Raw genomic sequence first — 17,086 nt, 5'->3', positions numbered from 1 at the left:
TTCAGTGCTACTTGTCTGACTGTACAAAGTTGTATTATTCTGCTATCCCCGCAAATGGTGGAACTTCTGTACATAACTAGCTGCTATACCAAAGCTACTTGGCTAAATTTATTGACTTTTCCTGTTTGATTTTATACCCTTTTCCACTTTGTTGTATGTGTTTCACTATTAATGTTGCATTATGGTAAAATATCAAAACTAAAGCCAATAACTTTGCTGATTTTCTCTATCTGTGCAATATTGATTAACGTTACTGCTCTTTAAGGTAAATATCAAAACTATTACACTGTTTAATCCACAGCAATGCATCATATTCTGTAAAATCATATTTTTGTATATGTTGTCCTGTGAGGACATCTGATCTCTGAAAAAACAACTGTTAATGAAGCTGGAAAAACAAACCCACATCTTGATCCTTAAAAAACATATTAATATGTATCTTAATAACAAAAACAATCACAGCTGAAATAAAAGGCTTCAGCCTACTAATATTAGTTCATAAAATACATTCTCTGCGCCAAAAGTGATGAGTTAAGGTGCCCATGGAGGCAAGGGTGCCACCAGGCATTTGGCCCTGGGGCAGACCCAAGACAGGCTGGAGAGATTATATCTCTCGGCTGGCCTGGGAACGCCTTGGTGTTCATATTCATATTAATATTCTTATTCTTCTATGACAAAAAGTACAAGTGTTTATTTAAGGAAATAAACAGAGCAGTAAGAGATATTTTTCAATTTTTTTATTTTATTTTTGATTTGCCACCAATTACATGTTTTTATTTGTAATTTTTGTAGTGCTCCATACTATGTGAACCCCTCACCTGATGTTTTATGTTTATTAGTTTATTTTAGATTCTAAACTATCAACCCCAACAATCAAATGATCCCCTTTAATAGCAAGCACTGGGCAACGGTGGAAAGGAAAAACTCCCTTATAAAAAGGGAGAAACCTTTGACAGAACCAGGCTAAGAAAGGGGCAGCCAACTGTCATGACTGGTTGGGGGGTGAGAGGCAGAGGAAAAGAAAAAAGAGAGCACACGTTAGCTATATGTTGCTCACATTGCCTAAAATGAACAACGTATGGTTTTCTGGACTGTGAAAGAAATGTCTCAAGTCAGTTTTCAGTGACGTGACTGAAGACTTTTCTGGATGGCTGTGCGGATGCTTGTCAGAAACAGTTCATTTCCTTTCTTGGAGAAACGAACTCCGTTGCGTAAAAAAATGGAGTTGTCAAAAAACCTGATGTGCGGATGCTCAATAATCACTCCATCGAAGCGGTCGACAGCCTTTCTAATGCTGGCATTCACAGTCTTCCTGTCCTTATTGATTTCACCTGGATTTCCATATATCCACACTTGACGCTCATTGATGGATGAATATGCAATTGTCATTGAGGGGAACTCTGTGTGCAATTGCATCAATTCCTTCTCAATGACAGAAGAAAGTTCATAAGCAGAAAAGAGTCCCAAATCATTGCCCCCAGCATGGATTACCAGTATGTCAGGTGGGCTCTGTGTGGATAGCTCCTTATAAAAACAAGGAAGGACTCCCCCCCAGCGCATTCCTCGTTTGCCAAACCACTGGACTTTGGTATTAAGTCCGAAATTTTCTCCGAAAATCTCTTTTGCTTCACCCTTGGCTCGTCTAATGTAACTGGACCCAATGATCCACACGTTTGTTTCTCTCTGGTCTTCTGGGCTCTCTTTCTTTTTCGGTGTGTTTTCACAGGTGTTGGTATCGCTCAAGGCCGTATCGTTTGTTTTCTGACCTGGGAGTCGGATAGTTCTGGACCAGGGACTTCTTTGGATGCTCTGTGTCACTACTGCTTGTTCTGGCCTCTTGTTGCCTTTTGGTGTGTTTTCAGAGGTTTTGGTATCACCCAAGGTCATATCGTTCATTGTTTTAACTAGGTGTTGGATATTCTTTGGCGGAAAACTTTTTTGGATGCTCTGTGTCACTGCTGCTTGTTCTGGCCTCTTGTTGTCTTTCAGTGTGTTTTCAGAGGTTTTGGTATCACTCAAGGTCATATTGTTCATTTTCTCAACTAGGAGTTGGATAGTCCTTGGCGAACAACTTTTTTGGCTGCTCTGTGTCACTGCTGCTTGTTCTGGCCTTTTGTTGCACTTTGGAGTGTTTTCAGAGGTTTTGGTATCACTCGAGGTTGTAACATCCATTTTCTCAACTACATGTTGGATAGTTCTTGACGAAGAACTTTTCTGGATCCTCTGTGTCACTGCTGCTTGTTCTGGCCTCTTGTTGTATTTTGGAGTCTTTTCAGAGGTTTTGGTATCACTCGAGGTTGTAACATCCATTTTCTCAACTACGTGTTGGAAAGTCCTTGACGAAGAACTTTTCTGGATCCTCTGTGTCACTGCTGCTTGTTCTGGCCTCTTGTTGCATTTTGGAGTGTTTTCAGAGGTTTTGGTATCACTCGAGGTCGTAACATCCATTTTCTCAACTACGTGTTGGATAGTCCTTGACGAAGAACTTTTCTGGATGCTCTGTGTCACTGCTGCTTGTTCTGGCCTCTTGTTGTATTTTGGAGTCTTTTCAGAGGTTATGGTATCACTCGAGGTCGTAATGTCCATTTTCTCAACTACATGTTGGATAGTCCTTGACGAAGAACTTTTCTGGATCCTCTGTGTAACTGCTGCTTGTTCTGGCCTCTTGTTGCATTTTGGAGTGTTTTCAGAGGTTTTGGTATAACTCGAGGTCGTAACATCCATTTTCTCAACTACGTGTTGGATAGTTCTTGACGAAGAACTTTTCTGGATCCTCTGTGTCACTGCTGCTTGTTCTGGCCTCTTGTTGCATTTTGGACTGTTTTCAGAGGTTTTGGTATCACTCAAGTTCATATTGTTCTTTTTCTGAACTTGGAGTTGGATAGTCCTTGAAGAAAAACCTTTTTGGATGCTTGGAGTCACTGCTGTTTCTTTTTTCTCAGTGTCTATTCTCATCCTCTTTCTCTCTGGAGAGTAGCTCTCAGAGTTGTTTTTGCTCCCTTTTGAAATCTGACTGTATCGTCTTTTCAACACAGTTTTTTCTTCACAGATTCGTCTCTTTTTCCTTGGTGGAGAGCAGCTGTCGGGACTTCTGCAGTTCTGTGCAGCATAATCCGGGCCTCGCTTCCTCTTGAGTGGAAGCTGGAAATGTGTTTCTTCAGAATTTGGCTCTGGATTTTGGTGGTCCATTGTAGTAAAGCCAGCGTAAGCTTGTTGACTTTTGCCGTGTTTACTCTGAGACATGTTAGAGTGTTGATGAAGTGACTGTGTTAAAGATTCAACTGTTTTAAAATGTTTCTCAGGTTTACCTTTGAATGCTGCAATCTTGAGTGTTGCAAATAAACTGACTGAAAGTTTGGGATTCTTACCCCTACTTAAGGATTCACTGATCAAAGGCATATGACATGCCTTTGATCATCACAATGATGTCATAACAAAATGTAACAGTAACATTCTTTTTTTTTTTTTCTTTTAAATTTGGTGTTATTGTCTATAGGGCTTTGGAACGTGATGTCACGGGAGGGGGCGTGGCCTCCGGGCACCATTTTAGCAGGCCAAACAAAGGGCTTAAGGAGCAAATGCATCAGCAATGGTTCGCTTTGCTCTGTTGTGGGTTTTAATGTTAGATCGCACGATCGGTAAGGGAATAAGCTTGAAAATTGGCTCTCTGTTTATTCTTTCCCAGCCTGAAAGCAACGTGAGGGAGCTTATGTAGTGGTTGTTACCAAAAGAAGGCATCTAGCCTGGATAGCAGCTGTGAGATGAGCTGATATCCAGTTCTCTACCATCCACAGATATCTGTTGTCGTGCTACAGACATTTTCATTCTGGTAAGTTCTAAATAAGTTCATATTAGGGCTGTTCGATATAACAATATATATGGGATGATGATATAAAAACATCTGTCGTTTCATTTTACACTATTGTTTGTTTCGTGCTATGGCAAAATAAACTGTTTATGCCAATATTTTTTCATCGTTTTGATGGTCACTGTAGTGGCTATATTAATTTCTTAAAGTTCTCTCTTTCTCTTATATTTAATATAACCACACTATGGACGGATAGGCGACTGTATTTATGTTGTCATTAGCAACAACGATGGTAAAACCGAGGCGTGTCCGCTTGTTTATTTTCCACATAAGCCTTTCACAATAAAGCTCAAGATCCTGTTGAGCCTTTTCAAAATAAACTGAATTACGTGAAAGAGTATGCAAAATTTTTATGGATGAGAAGCAAAAAAGAGCCGCCGGGTGCTAAAAAATAAACCTTAGACTCAAACGTTAGAACAGGCTTTTCCCCACAGCACGCTGTGTAATAAAGATAAAGAAAACGGCAGCCATTACAACTTATGTCTAAAAATGTATAGCTTCATGCATCGGTTAAAACACTGGACTCCAAGTACACGACGCCCAGCTGGAAACACTTCACGCAAGTTGAGCTGCCTGAGATTCACTGAATTTACAGAAAATATTAAATTTTGTGATTTATATCGTTATTGGGCAACCTTATGGTTCTGAATCACATGTTAATATATATATCCTACCACAGGAATTGAGTTCACTGATTTTCAGTCCAATTCTTGTGTTTGGCATACCTCAGCCTTTACTCACTGTTTACCTTCCTTAAAATTGACTCCTCGAACTTTGAAACAAAGGACATTTATGATAAGGATTTTAGCTAAAATAGATAGGCCTTTGCTGGATTTTTTTAAGGCTACACTCTACACCATCCCCTCTGCGAATAGCTACCTTATAGTAGTGGAGGGGTTTCTGTGTCCCAGGGATCCCAGGGGCTGTGTTGTCCAGGGGTGCTTTGGTACCCCGGCAGGGTCTCCCATGGCCAATTTGTCCTGGGTGAGGAACCAGACAAAGGTTCAGAAGACCCCTATGAATACAATATCAAGGGAACAGTTCACCCTGCCCAGGATAGTGTTACCGGGGCTCTGCCCTGGAGCCAGGCCCAGGGAGGGTGGCCGAGGGCGAGTGTCTGGTGCCCGGGCCTTAGTCTTTGGGACCCGGCCGGGCACAGCCTGAAAAAGGGACATGGGCCTATCCTCCTGCAGGAGGCGCCATAGGGGTCAGGTGCAATGTGTACCGGGCGGTGGCATTCTCTACTTTGTACATTTGTCAATGAATGACCGCACATCATTGTGAGAGCGAGAGAAAAATGAACTAGCAATACAACAAAACTCATCAATAAACCAGGGCAGATAATGGTTTGAGCATGAGCTTTCTTTCATTAGTGGCAGTTTGCAGATTGATAAAGAAGTGAAACCATATTCTCAAAATCCAAACAATGAATTAGTTTAATGCAAACAATGTTAAGGCTTTACTGAATCTTTTAGCAAATTTTTATTAACCTTAAAAAACATAAAATAAATGAAAACATAAAACAAAACATTAAAAGACAGATAGGCGCGACCCTTTGGAAACATCCCATCAAATCAATAAAAATCTAAAACTGGTCCATTAGATTAGTTGGTTTTTATTTTGTTTGTTTTATGTCATAACATGAAAAGTCAAAAATTTATTGTAAATGAAGGATTATAACAGAATTGACAGAACATCTCAATCTAAACTTATCACTACTGTATCTTAAACACGAAAAACTTTTTTTAAAGTTAAAAAAAGAGATGGTGAGATATTCTGAACGTACTATTAGTACATTTCGAATAACTTATCATTACTACTCTATATCTTAAACTTAGCAGTGACTGTGTAGGTAGGAAGAAAAAGAAATGTGTAAAGAAATGTGTGGCTGATGGATTTGCCACTTAAAGACTCTCTAATGGAGACTGCCCTTGAGTGAGTGAGAAATACTCCATCTGTGGTGTAAATGAAGACCTGTTCCACCACCCCGACACCATACCCAGTACATACTAGAGATGGCACGATACCACTTTTTTATGTCCGATACCGATACCGATTTCATAAATTTGGATATCTGCCGATACCGATATGAATCCGATATAGTGTTTTTTAATCAACAAAACTGTTTTTTAAATATCTTGCTGCATTTTGTATAAGTTCATACTCAAGTTTAAAACAACAACTACACTAAAGCTATTCTGTTATACCTGTATGCAAAAAAAAATATTTCATAGTTCAGCAATACTGATCAATCTAATAAACTTAAACCTACACCATCCTCCCTATTCTGGTATTTTAAAGAGTACTTAGCATAAATATTAAGCAACCTAACTAATAGGGTTCCAACTCCCAGCAACAACAAAAATAAATAAATAAAAAATAGGGAACCACCCCTCACGCTCCACCTCATGATGCTTAATCGACGTAATCAACCTTAATTTGATGCAGTGTGAAAAAAAAATGCACAGAAATCAATTCTTTTTCAAGAAATATTAAATAGATTCAACATCTTTCTTCAACAAAATTGCAGACTGCACAGATGGTACCTTCCCAAAGGAAAAAGTACTATAGCTTACTAGGGTATATTAGACTTAACAGTTACTATATGCAGTAATGGACTTCTATACATTTTACATCAGATTAAAACTTTGGGTGTAAGATTCAGATAAATATTAAATAATTAAAATCGAGACATTTTAAATGAGAATAAGAAAGAAAAGTATGTCTTTGTGCCCTCTTTTCCCTGTTCATGCCCTATCGGCCCCCCTGGCTAAACTTTGCTAGATGCGCCCCTGCACAGTTACCAGCGTCAGCTACGTAGAAAAAGATCCTCGAGTAGAAAGTAATATTAAATACATTCTAACAACAGCTGATCAAGCTTAAACGTGCTGCTGTTGTTCAGCCGCTGGTTTCCTCTTTCTGGTGCAAAGTGGGCCAAAAGCAAACAAGAGAGACGGACTCGCGACAGAAAAGCCGATCAGCTGATCATTAAGCAGTTTCATGATTGAAGTAGCAGCCGGAGAGCGAGAGGCAGTCGCTCGTTAAGCTTAACGCAGGAATGCTTTACAAACATTCAGAGATGGACTTATACACTTGCTTTACTTCTCTCGGGGATAACTTTGTCGGAGATGAAATGCTGGGTTGCTAGCGAAGCTCCACATGCTATCCAGACCACCGACAGGTCCCGCATGCCACAGCCGCTCTATCACGTGATGCATACTGCTCCGATGTGCTAACGTTCTGAGGTGAGTTACGGCGTGTTGCAAGTTTTGTGAGGTGCTTTCGTGATATTTAATGGATCGGATTACATTTTTTATTTTTCTCCGATATCCGATCCAGTAATTTAGGTCAGTATCGGACCGATACCGATACGTAGTATCGGATCGGTCCATCTCTATACATGACAGTATTTTTTTTTCTTGAAATATCCACCACTGATGCTTACAGCATTGTGATTACTCACCTCTTCCTGGTCAGCCTCCTCTCTTCCAGGGTTGTAAAAAGAGGTAGAAGACTGGTTGGACCACATGATCTTCGTTTATCTGAAAATGCCAGTTTTAGAAACAAGTGTTTTTTTTTATCACTCACATCTTGTATTTGTAGAATTTAGAAAATGTTAAAACACGTACTTCTCTGTGAGCATACAATATACGTTCTATTCACCTCCTGATGAGCACCCACCTGTCGTCCATGCTGGAAGCCAGAGCTGGAGGGCTGAGGGCTGGATCTCCTCACTCGTCGACCAGGGGGTAGCTGTGAGATATCACTTGATGTTAAGCACCGAAAATGCTAACTATTATTCTTACATTAGCAGTTTCTTTTATTTTTTCAAAAAGATAACTTCAACAGAAGTCAGTTCTGTATTCACACTGGGGATGGTAATTGGTTTGTGAATACTGAAATAGTTAGCAAAGTGCAACAAAATGTACCTTTATGTAACCAATATGAGTTCAAATGTAGTGTGCTGCTACATGCTGCTAGTGCCAGAAGGTGGTAGTAATGTGCATAGAAGGGGTCAGAAATAGAGACTGTATAAGCCACTAATGACTGCGGGTATGGTGTGTGTGCAGCACAGTGAGATCAGACAACAAACATTTAAAGCTGAAGTGAATACAGTGAATACATGACAGTATTTTTTTTCTTGAAATATTAACCACTGATGCTTACAGCATTGTGATTACTCACCTCTTCCTGGTCAGCCTCCTCTCTCCCATGCTTGAAGGCAGAGGTGGAGGGCTGAGGGCTGGATCTCCTTGCTCTCCAGTCACGGTTCAAGTGTAAACCAGAGGTGGAGGGCTGGGGGCTTGACCTCCTCACTGGCTGGGCAGTGTTTACCTGTTAGAAATGGAGTAATGTGTGTCAAAACTCTTGGCTTGTCTACAATGCCAGTTTGTATTTTTTCACCACTCAGTTCTTGTTTTTGTAGGATTTAGAAGATGTCAAAACATTTACATTGTCTATGAGCTTATGAATATGCTTTCTACTCACCTCTTGATTGGCATCCTTCGGTCGTCTATGCTGGAAGCCAGAGGTGGAGGGCTGAGGGCTGGAGCTTCTCGCCAGCAGAGCACCAAATGTGGTCCAATATGTTTTTTCGGGAGGGTGTTGGAGGGATTCAGGGCTGCTGTCCTCTAGCCACTTTGTCTTCATCTTTGCCTGTCAGGGACATTCAACAACCAGGTAAACATAAAGGGCAAACATACTCAAATATATGAAGTCATGGTACAAGTTTTGTTGTGATCTGCTTTGTTTTATTCTTGCTATTATTTACAGTTAAACAGTGTTGATGTACTAATACCCATCAAAACACTGGTGCTGAATAAATGACAGTGACTGACACTGAGATCATGATTCTGTTTGCCAAAGCTGCCAGACAGGATTCAAGGTGTAAAAAAAAAAAAATATTTAGTTGTATTTATTTCACTGTAAGACATTTTCTTAAAGAACTAAAAGAAGTTTTGTGGATTAAACAATAATGAAATGAAAAATATATTCTAGAAACCACTGTTCTGTTATTAAAATGTTAACTGTAGTGAAAAATATATTGTAGGTTTATGTTTTCTGTTTCAATACACATTTCAAGCAATTTTTATTATGATATGACACCACATTTAAAGGAAAAAGCAGAGCATTAGAAATATTTCATTTTTACATAGATATAAACAAAATGAAAACAGTTCATTTTATCTGAAGATTTAAGTTTTGTAATGCCTTTTTTTGTTATCATTATTAATATTATTTTTGTTTTGTTTTGCTTTTTTAAATTTGGTCAGTGGTTATTATTTTGTTTACCTTTAAAATTTTAAATGAGTCAAATTCAGTAACTGTGTGTAAAGGCTACAGCTGTGTGGAAGGAAGGAGATAGGTGCCAAATGCAGGACTTGCAGGACACAGAGGGATGAACTAAACGAGCTTGCGCTCTAGAGAGCTGAAATAGGGGTAACAGAAAATAAAGCATAATAACTAGAAGCTAAAAAAAGTAAGGTCTCAGGAAACTGGAAAACAAGAAATTTGTGTCCCACAGTAAAGGCACAGAGAGACAAGACAGTGAACAGAGGGAAGGCACATTAACAAAACGTAAAGACTGGAAATAAGGAGATGCTAAAGAGCTTACAGAACTAGAAATACAGAAACAAAAACCAAGAGACTAGCAATGAAAAATCATAACAAATTTAAGTTCAATTCATAACAATAATAATACAAAACACAAAACACTGGGTCACCGACCGAGGACCGTGACAGAGTGTCTGTTATATTTACCACAAACTGCTTTAAAGGTTCAAAATAAATACAATAACTAAAAGATGCTTTTTACTCTTGTTACAACAAAACAGTGATTCAAAAGGTTTCCTTTCACAGGACTGCACAGAAAAAATGCAGGAATGTAAAAAAATTGTAAAATCTTTAGATTTGCAAATATGAATTTGAAGTTTAAACACCTGATTCAAAAACAAATGACTTGAAGAACTTATTCATTCATTTATTCATGCACTTACTTTTCCCATGCTGTCAGTCGATGGTCAGTGGTTTTGCAATCCAACAAATTTCTGCTTGCTAGTAAATCCTTGCTTTGCAACCGCTGTGATAGTCAATTTCTCTCCAAGCTCTGGATTGAAATGGTGAAGACCTTTGCTTGTTATGTTTCATATATGTTATGTTACTTTAAACGGTAACGATAGCAAAAATGGAATCACAACATAATTTTGTTACATAGAAACCTGCTGCCATGTGCCACTTTAAAATGTCTTTTTGTTTTAATTTTATAGTATAGAAATACTTTTTTATCATACAGCCTCCATTTAAAAAATTATTTTTAATTAAAAAAATATCACTTTTTACTGCACTTGGTGTTCTGCATCCCCAAAAGTTGATTCTGTTCATCTGGATGTAGTGTTTTCATTGGAAGAAACATTTCATCACTCATCCAAGTGACTTCTTCAGTGTCTTGGTGTTGTGTAAATAAGCTTTCTTGTTACATAAAGATCTGACAGAGTCCTGTGCTTGTGCCCGTTCATTCACCCAATATTTCCCTACCTTTTTGCCTCAATGAGCAGTTGTAAAGTGGTGTGATAAGTTTTGAAATTCATGTTTTCATTAATAACTGAGGTCTCATGTACTCCATTAGTCCTAATGTCAAAATGTAATAAATTATTGGGACCAAAAAAAAAAAAAAGATTACAGGTTTCAGAGCATCATACGCTTTCATCCAAACATCTTTTTTATGGAAGAGGTTTCACATTTCAGCAAAGCGATGGCAAACAGCATGTCTTACAATAGCATGGCTTTGGAGCAGAAGAGTCCAGGTGCTGAAGACTGGATGTGACACACTGTCTCAAAATTTGAGTGCGGTTGCCATTAAATTCAAGATGACTTTTTTCTTTAAATAGTACATATTTTCCATGTCCTACTGCCTCAAGACTAGTGTCAGGTTTTGTAGCGTGATAGTGTGTGGAAGAAAAAAAAATGTGGAAACTAAAGACACAAGACTAAAAACAGATTTTATTTAGCATTTATTAAACCAGGCAGTCCCTTGAAATTAATATTTCTTTTTCTGACATGAATCAGTTATGTAATCATTTTAGGAAGTGAGTGTCATTGTCATTAATCATCATACGTTCTCAGGACATCTTTGCTTCACTAGAAAAAAAGTCCTTGTTATCTATGTCAGTGTGTGTATATAAATCTAGTAATTGACAAATGAGAAAGTTTAATAGTTTTGTTCAATAACTAACAATATAGGTATTACTACACTGATTTATTAAGAAGCTATAACAAAATATGCTAAAAAAAAAAAAAATTGTAGGTATTTTTTTTTAGCTCTGTTTAATGTCCCCACAGTGCAGCACTCTGCTCTCTAGTCGTGAGCGCTCAGCTTCAAACACCAGCAAATGACTCTGCAGTGTCTCCACAGGACCAGACCGTATCAGTGATGGATCATTGTTCTGCATGCATATAAAGATATATGAAAACAAAAATTAGCCATCACAGAGCAGATACACATAGATACGACACATGCATCCTTTAAGTCCTGCATCACAGGTACAAGAAAAGCAAATACAGATAATCTCAAGTGGAAGTAGAACTCAGCAACAACAAATCTTATCTAAAATTAGATATTTAAAAAAAAAAAAAAAAGAAAAAAGAATAATGAGCACTCACTGCCACAGCAGAAATGAAGGCATGTATAAGGCAATAGTCTGCTCCACCGTGTCCACTCATACCGAACTGCCTGGTAGTGTTATAGTCTGCTGTGTGCTTTCTGGATTTCTGGGTCAGGAAGTTGAACACATGGATCTCGTGGCCATTGCATGAGAGCTCGCCCTGAGAAGACCCAGTTCATTACGTAGGAAAGAGCTGAATTTTAGTAACAAACTTAACTCTATGTTTATCAAATACTAAAGATTCAAGGAGATATCATTTCATCAGCCACACATCAGTAGTATGAATGATAGCTCATCGAACTGGTTTTATCAAAAAGGTTTTTGTCTGAATATTGAAACTTTGGACACCCTCAAAAACAGGACAAAGCAAAATTGAAAGTATTGTAAAACAACTGAATCAGTTTTATCAAATAAGGAATTGCTAAAATATAATAGTTTTTAAATCAAATGGTCATAAAACAAAACAAAACATGGAAATACACAGATTTCTGTGAATGTATGACGAGGCAGGAAATCCCTAATTATAATAACATATCATTGTTAAACCATATTTCAACATATTATGGAATGGGTGATTTTGGTCTGCGGTTCTGCTTTATGATGCAGAAGAGTGCCTTTGTCCTATGAAGTAAATAACATGCTTCTAACAGTTTGAACTGTTACAGGGTCTATAAGGATTAACAGTGCTGTGATATATAATGTTTCTTACCTTCTGTATCTGTAAGCATTCACACTTTTACTTTTATATAATTCATTTGCTAATTAATGTGTTTCTATGTGATTTTCTTCAGTCTCTCATTCTCATCTTTCCCAGAGACATTAATTACAGTCCTACCTTGCTGCCGTAAATGGTTGTTTTTCGCTTACAAATCTCCTCAGTGAATGCCACCATGGAAAAGGCTGCCGTCACACCCCCTTCAAACTCCATGTTGACAACCTGCTCAGGAGATCAGAAAAGTTAAAAGAGATAAAAGGAAAGAATCACAGACAAAATAAATAAATAAATAAATAAATAAATAAACAAAGTGCAGTCTGGGAATTCGTATGTCAGTCAGCTGATTTAAGCTATGGGGACAATGTCCAATATTTTGGGCAAATGCACATAACTACAAAACAAAAACTCATCTCAGCAACAACTAATGGTTCTGTAATTACAGTCCTCCAAATTCAACCTGTATTTTAGTCTCACACACACCATCTTCCTGCTTGCAACAAAGCCTGCTTAAATATGAGAGGTACAGTATAGAACTGCAAAACGGCAGAAACCAGAAAGCTTCTTGTGCTAAAAAATAAATAAATAATAAATTTCACTGTGTTTAAGTTATTTTAACTCATATGCAGATAACTGTTTGTTGAGATTAAAGAAAAAAGAAAGTACACATAATGAAAGTGGTGCAGGTACAAGTACAATATATTCTGTATATTCTAAATACATCTTTGATGCCTGATAGGAAGCTAATACTGCATAACTGAGTCAGAAAGGGTCAGTGCTGCAGATTTCACAGTGTTTTCTAACCTGGTTACTGCAGACGTCATTGTCACACTCATAGACACAGCGGCCATATGGTCCAGTCTTCAATGCCTCTGTTACTGACTCAATGTCTGGGAGTGAATTGGGGCATATGACTGATACTGGCCAGCCAGTGTGACCCTAGCACACAAACATACAAAACACAAAAATTATTTATAAGAAGTATATAAAAAAAAAGTACATAAATGATGAAAGTAAATTGGTGAAATTTTTACCTTCTTCACACTGTCCAAGTAGATTTTGCATGCTGAGTACGGGCAGTCTTTTTCTACTGAACAGTTAAGGCAGCGATCTGCAGCCCCTGCTGGCTGACACAAAACTAGTAACGTCACATTTTATATTCATGCTTAGTACAGAGATTTCTACCCATCATGGCTACTGATTATCTTCATTTGATCACTGAACAGACAACATACCTTGTTGTCTTTATTGAAGTGGCTGACGGATCCAAATGACGACACTTTCACACACCTGCCAAGAACAAACTGCCAGAGTAAATAATCAAACTACACAAAAAAACATCCCCATTTACCTCTAGTCCAACAAAATTGGGCTAAACATGTAGTTTTCTAGCTGTTTTAGGCCAAAATAAAAGAGAAAGAAAATCTTACTTTTGAACATTGAGCCTTGAGTTTAATCACTGACTACTGTCTAATGATATACCTGCGCCCTCCAGCCCAGTGATGTATGAGGTCAATGTCATGGCAAGATTTAGTGAGAAGAGCAAAAGAGCTCTCTGCTTCGTTTCTCCAGTTCCCTCTAACAAACGAGTGAGCAAAGTGATAAAACCCAACCTGGAAGAAAGATCGATTCTGTTTTTAACCATGCTGCAGAAATGTTAACATTGAATAACACTTTAAAAACCCTGAAAAAACCCAAAACATAACAAAAACATACAATGCTACAAAATTTTGTCCACAGGCCACAACTATGTGCAAATGTCTCCAAATTATGATTTTCTTAATGAACATGTTAATTATGAAATTATGTCTTATATTGCAATATAATATTAACAATAAAAGAAAAATCAACATGTGTCTGTTAAATTCAATTTAACAATGGTAATAATAATAATAATAATAAATAATAATAATAATAATAATAATAATTATTATTATTATTATGTTTCTATCGTATCTGCCTGCTCACCGGTTCCAGGTGCTGAATATGGATCACTTCACCTATGACTCCAGCGTCTATGAGCTCCTGTAAAAGACCATTTATTTTTATAAATAAAAAAAACAGCAAAACCCTCATACAGATTTTGTAAATTTTCTTTACCACTTTCCCAAGTATGAGAAAATTGTAGTTTTGACTTAATCAAGTCAAAACAGCCTCAACACTCTTGATTAAAATGCTGTTTTTGATGGGGTTTTTTTTGCACTTTCACAAACACAAAAGAGTGCTCTGTTTGCTTATTTTTCCTCAATCCTGCTGATTCTGTAAATGTGTGGCTGTTTTGAATGAGAAAGAGTTCCTATAGATTTTAGGCAGATGAAGTTTAAGTGTTTGAACCCACAATAGATTCCACTACCTGCTGAAGAAAACTGTCACAGCTGGATAAAGTGCACTAGAAAATCCTCACCTTTATCTTGTGGATGACTGGATCGTACCGGAGAACGTGACCCACGGACAGCATCACGCCGCTCTGAATGCAAGCCTCCACGATCGCCGTGCAGTCTTCTACAGTTGTCTGAAGTCATGTGGGGACATTAAAAGAGGGACGCTGTGCTTCAGTTTGATGTAAAATACTGAGGGTGTGTTGTTTTGTTAAAGCTTTTGCTCAGAATAGTGAATCGTGAAAGCAACTAAAACAAACAACTGTTGGGTCACTCTAGCTCAAATCAGCAGATTTTAAAGCTTTAAAGTTTGGACACGTAGAACAATTGCTGGAAAAATGTAGCTTCATGTATCAAATACTTTTCCAGATGTCCTTTCTTTGAAAAAAATAATCTGTTGACCCACTTTCAGAAGTTTTTTTTTTTTTTGTACATTAAAGACCTGTTTGAAGATATTTAATATTTAAAACATTATTCAAGATAAGCCTGAAATTTTCACGGGTCTTTCTTGCCATCTGTAATTTTGAACAGATACATAAAAAATGTCTAAGTATTAGCCAGTTTATGGTGTCCTGTAAAGTCCCATATTTGAGCACACACTAATAAAGTTCACATTAAAGAAAATTAAAAGAAAACACAGACTACTTTTAACATTATATTTTAAACTGTCTTCTCTAAATACAAATTTCAAGATAGAAGAAAATATCTTTGCTTGATGTTGATACTGTTGTTCAAACACTGCCTCAGATTTTAGAATGCTAAAATAAATGGTCTTAGAGAGGTTCAATGGGCCATTTTTCTAAACAATACAAGTTAAAAAGTATTTTTTAAAAAGAAGCTAAAATCAAACTGTGTGTCCAAACTTCAGACAATAAAACTTTTGGTGCAAATCAGGGATTAATTATTACTGTAAAATCAGTTCATCAATAACATCCACAAACACTCACTGCCATTGGTTTCTCCAGAAGAACATGGTATCCCTTCTTTGCAAAGGCCACAGCAGGTTCCTAGGAAGCATAAATGTGATCACCATAATAATTAATTTAAGAACATCTCAAAGTAATTTAAACCAATAAATATTTGCTGCAGACAATGTTTACCTTATGGAGGCGATCTGGGGTGCAAATTAACACAGCGTCTGCAAACTTGTCTCTTTCAACTACAGCCTGCCAGTCTGGATAAAAGAGGACTCAGTAAGGACAAAGCAGATAATTATAAGGATTTGATACTTTTTCTCTCTTCCTCTCACCTTCAAATACGTTTTCCTCCACGATTTTGTGTTGTTTTTGAAGTTTGGTCCTTGCAAATTTCCGTGGATCAGCCACTGCAACAACCTGAGGAGGTCAAAGTGAATAAATCAAAGTACGCCCCGTTAAATATTACAACTTACTACGTGACATTGGTAGGAACAGCTTGCATCAATGACTTGAGCAAAGAAGGGTTATAATTAGGAGACTAATTTCAGATTTCAGGTATTTCCTTTCGACAGACGAAGACATGCTGACGTTTTGACAAATGTTTCCCTCAGAAACACAAGCCTCTCCTAACCTTCATTCGTTCGGGATGAATAGACGCATACTGGGAGTAGATTTCACCCCGACATCCTCCTCCTACCACGATGGCACGGACAGGAGCAGTCATTTTGCCAGCCTGTGAACTTTGATACAAATTAAAGCTTGTAGGTACACCGCCACAAAACCGAAGAAAATACATAATCGTGAGATTACAGGTTGAGCAGTCCTCTACAGATGCACGATACTTCCCTTAATACGGCGATATGTAAACACGTTAAACCTACAGAGATAGGCACAAAATTGCCAATCATTTAAAAGTGGACTAAACTGAGTGATTATTGAACAGGGGACGAGAGGAAGTTTGTGAAAGTCGTTAATCGACGTTTGTGGAGAATTTAACTTGCACGTTTATAAAGGCTGTCAGTACCTGTTTTGTCCCATTCAACTGTCACAAACGTCCGTCTCCCGCGTTGGTCAGACGAATACAGGACTACAATTTGTCCAGAGCCCAGCATACAGTCCACTGCAGTGAAAGACTGACCACAAAAACGGAGACTCACTTCTTCGAACAAGAATATCAACCGAGAAAATGTCTGACACTCCCTTAACGCCCCCTGCAGTGTTCACGAGATCGCTCTGCTGTATTCAGTGCACCTCGTAAACTACCACTTCGCACCGCCAGTAGACGTGAATCTCTGTTTAAAGGTATAAAATCTCACCGCTAGATGTCAAAAGATTGCAGACTGCAATCAATTGAATGCTGATTTCTTACAGGAATTTTCTGACAGGGCAACATGATTGCTTATTCAAGCCAGAGCCTGATCCCATGTCTTCATAATGGATTCATTTTAAGTTTATGAGAATGCATCAATTTATTGGAAGACATAATTACACACTAATCATTTTATATTTGTGAGTACAATATAATTTTGAACAAATCTGAATTAAATGCT

At 37.8% G+C, this 17,086-nt stretch overlaps 1 protein-coding gene across 2 annotated transcripts; it reads right to left on the bottom strand.

Annotated features, from left to right (window-relative positions):
- Window positions 1-10,849: 10,849 nt before the first annotated feature.
- zgc:154075 (uncharacterized protein LOC556929 homolog) lies at window positions 10,850-16,751 on the bottom strand. Of its 2 annotated transcripts, none has more exons than XM_040047346.1 (14): window positions 16,561-16,750; window positions 16,168-16,276; window positions 15,869-15,953; window positions 15,720-15,793; window positions 15,567-15,626; window positions 14,646-14,753; window positions 14,210-14,266; window positions 13,724-13,854; window positions 13,477-13,531; window positions 13,276-13,368; window positions 13,046-13,180; window positions 12,365-12,466; window positions 11,528-11,689; window positions 10,850-11,310 (listed from the first exon to the last, which is right to left on the bottom strand). In XM_040047346.1, the coding sequence occupies exons 1-14, from the start codon at window positions 16,572-16,574 to the stop codon at window positions 11,182-11,184; spliced, it is 1,314 nt and encodes a 437-aa protein (XP_039903280.1). In that variant the 5' UTR covers window positions 16,575-16,750; the 3' UTR covers window positions 10,850-11,181. The 2 variants fall into 2 exon arrangements, with proteins under 2 accessions (XP_039903280.1, XP_039903281.1); XM_040047347.1 differs by having other exon boundaries at window positions 11,183-11,318; window positions 16,561-16,751.
- Between the last annotated feature and the right edge of the window lie 335 nt (window positions 16,752-17,086).

This window comes from Simochromis diagramma, unplaced genomic scaffold (assembly GCF_900408965.1).
Source record: "Simochromis diagramma unplaced genomic scaffold, fSimDia1.1 OVJJ01000387.1, whole genome shotgun sequence".
Lineage (NCBI taxonomy): Eukaryota > Metazoa > Chordata > Actinopteri > Cichliformes > Cichlidae > Simochromis > Simochromis diagramma.
This window is presented reverse-complemented; position numbering and strand designations above follow the sequence as displayed.

Excerpts from the sequence above, each read along its gene's own strand:
- zgc:154075 (XM_040047346.1), bottom strand. Across the intron at positions 15,794-15,868 it reads GGAGGAAAACGTATTTGAAG|ACTGGCAGGCTGTAGTTGAA; the intron begins GTGAGAGGAAGA and ends TCTTTTATCCAG. Across the intron at positions 12,467-13,045 it reads ATGACGTCTGCAGTAACCAG|GTTGTCAACATGGAGTTTGA; the intron begins GTTAGAAAACAC and ends TCTCCTGAGCAG.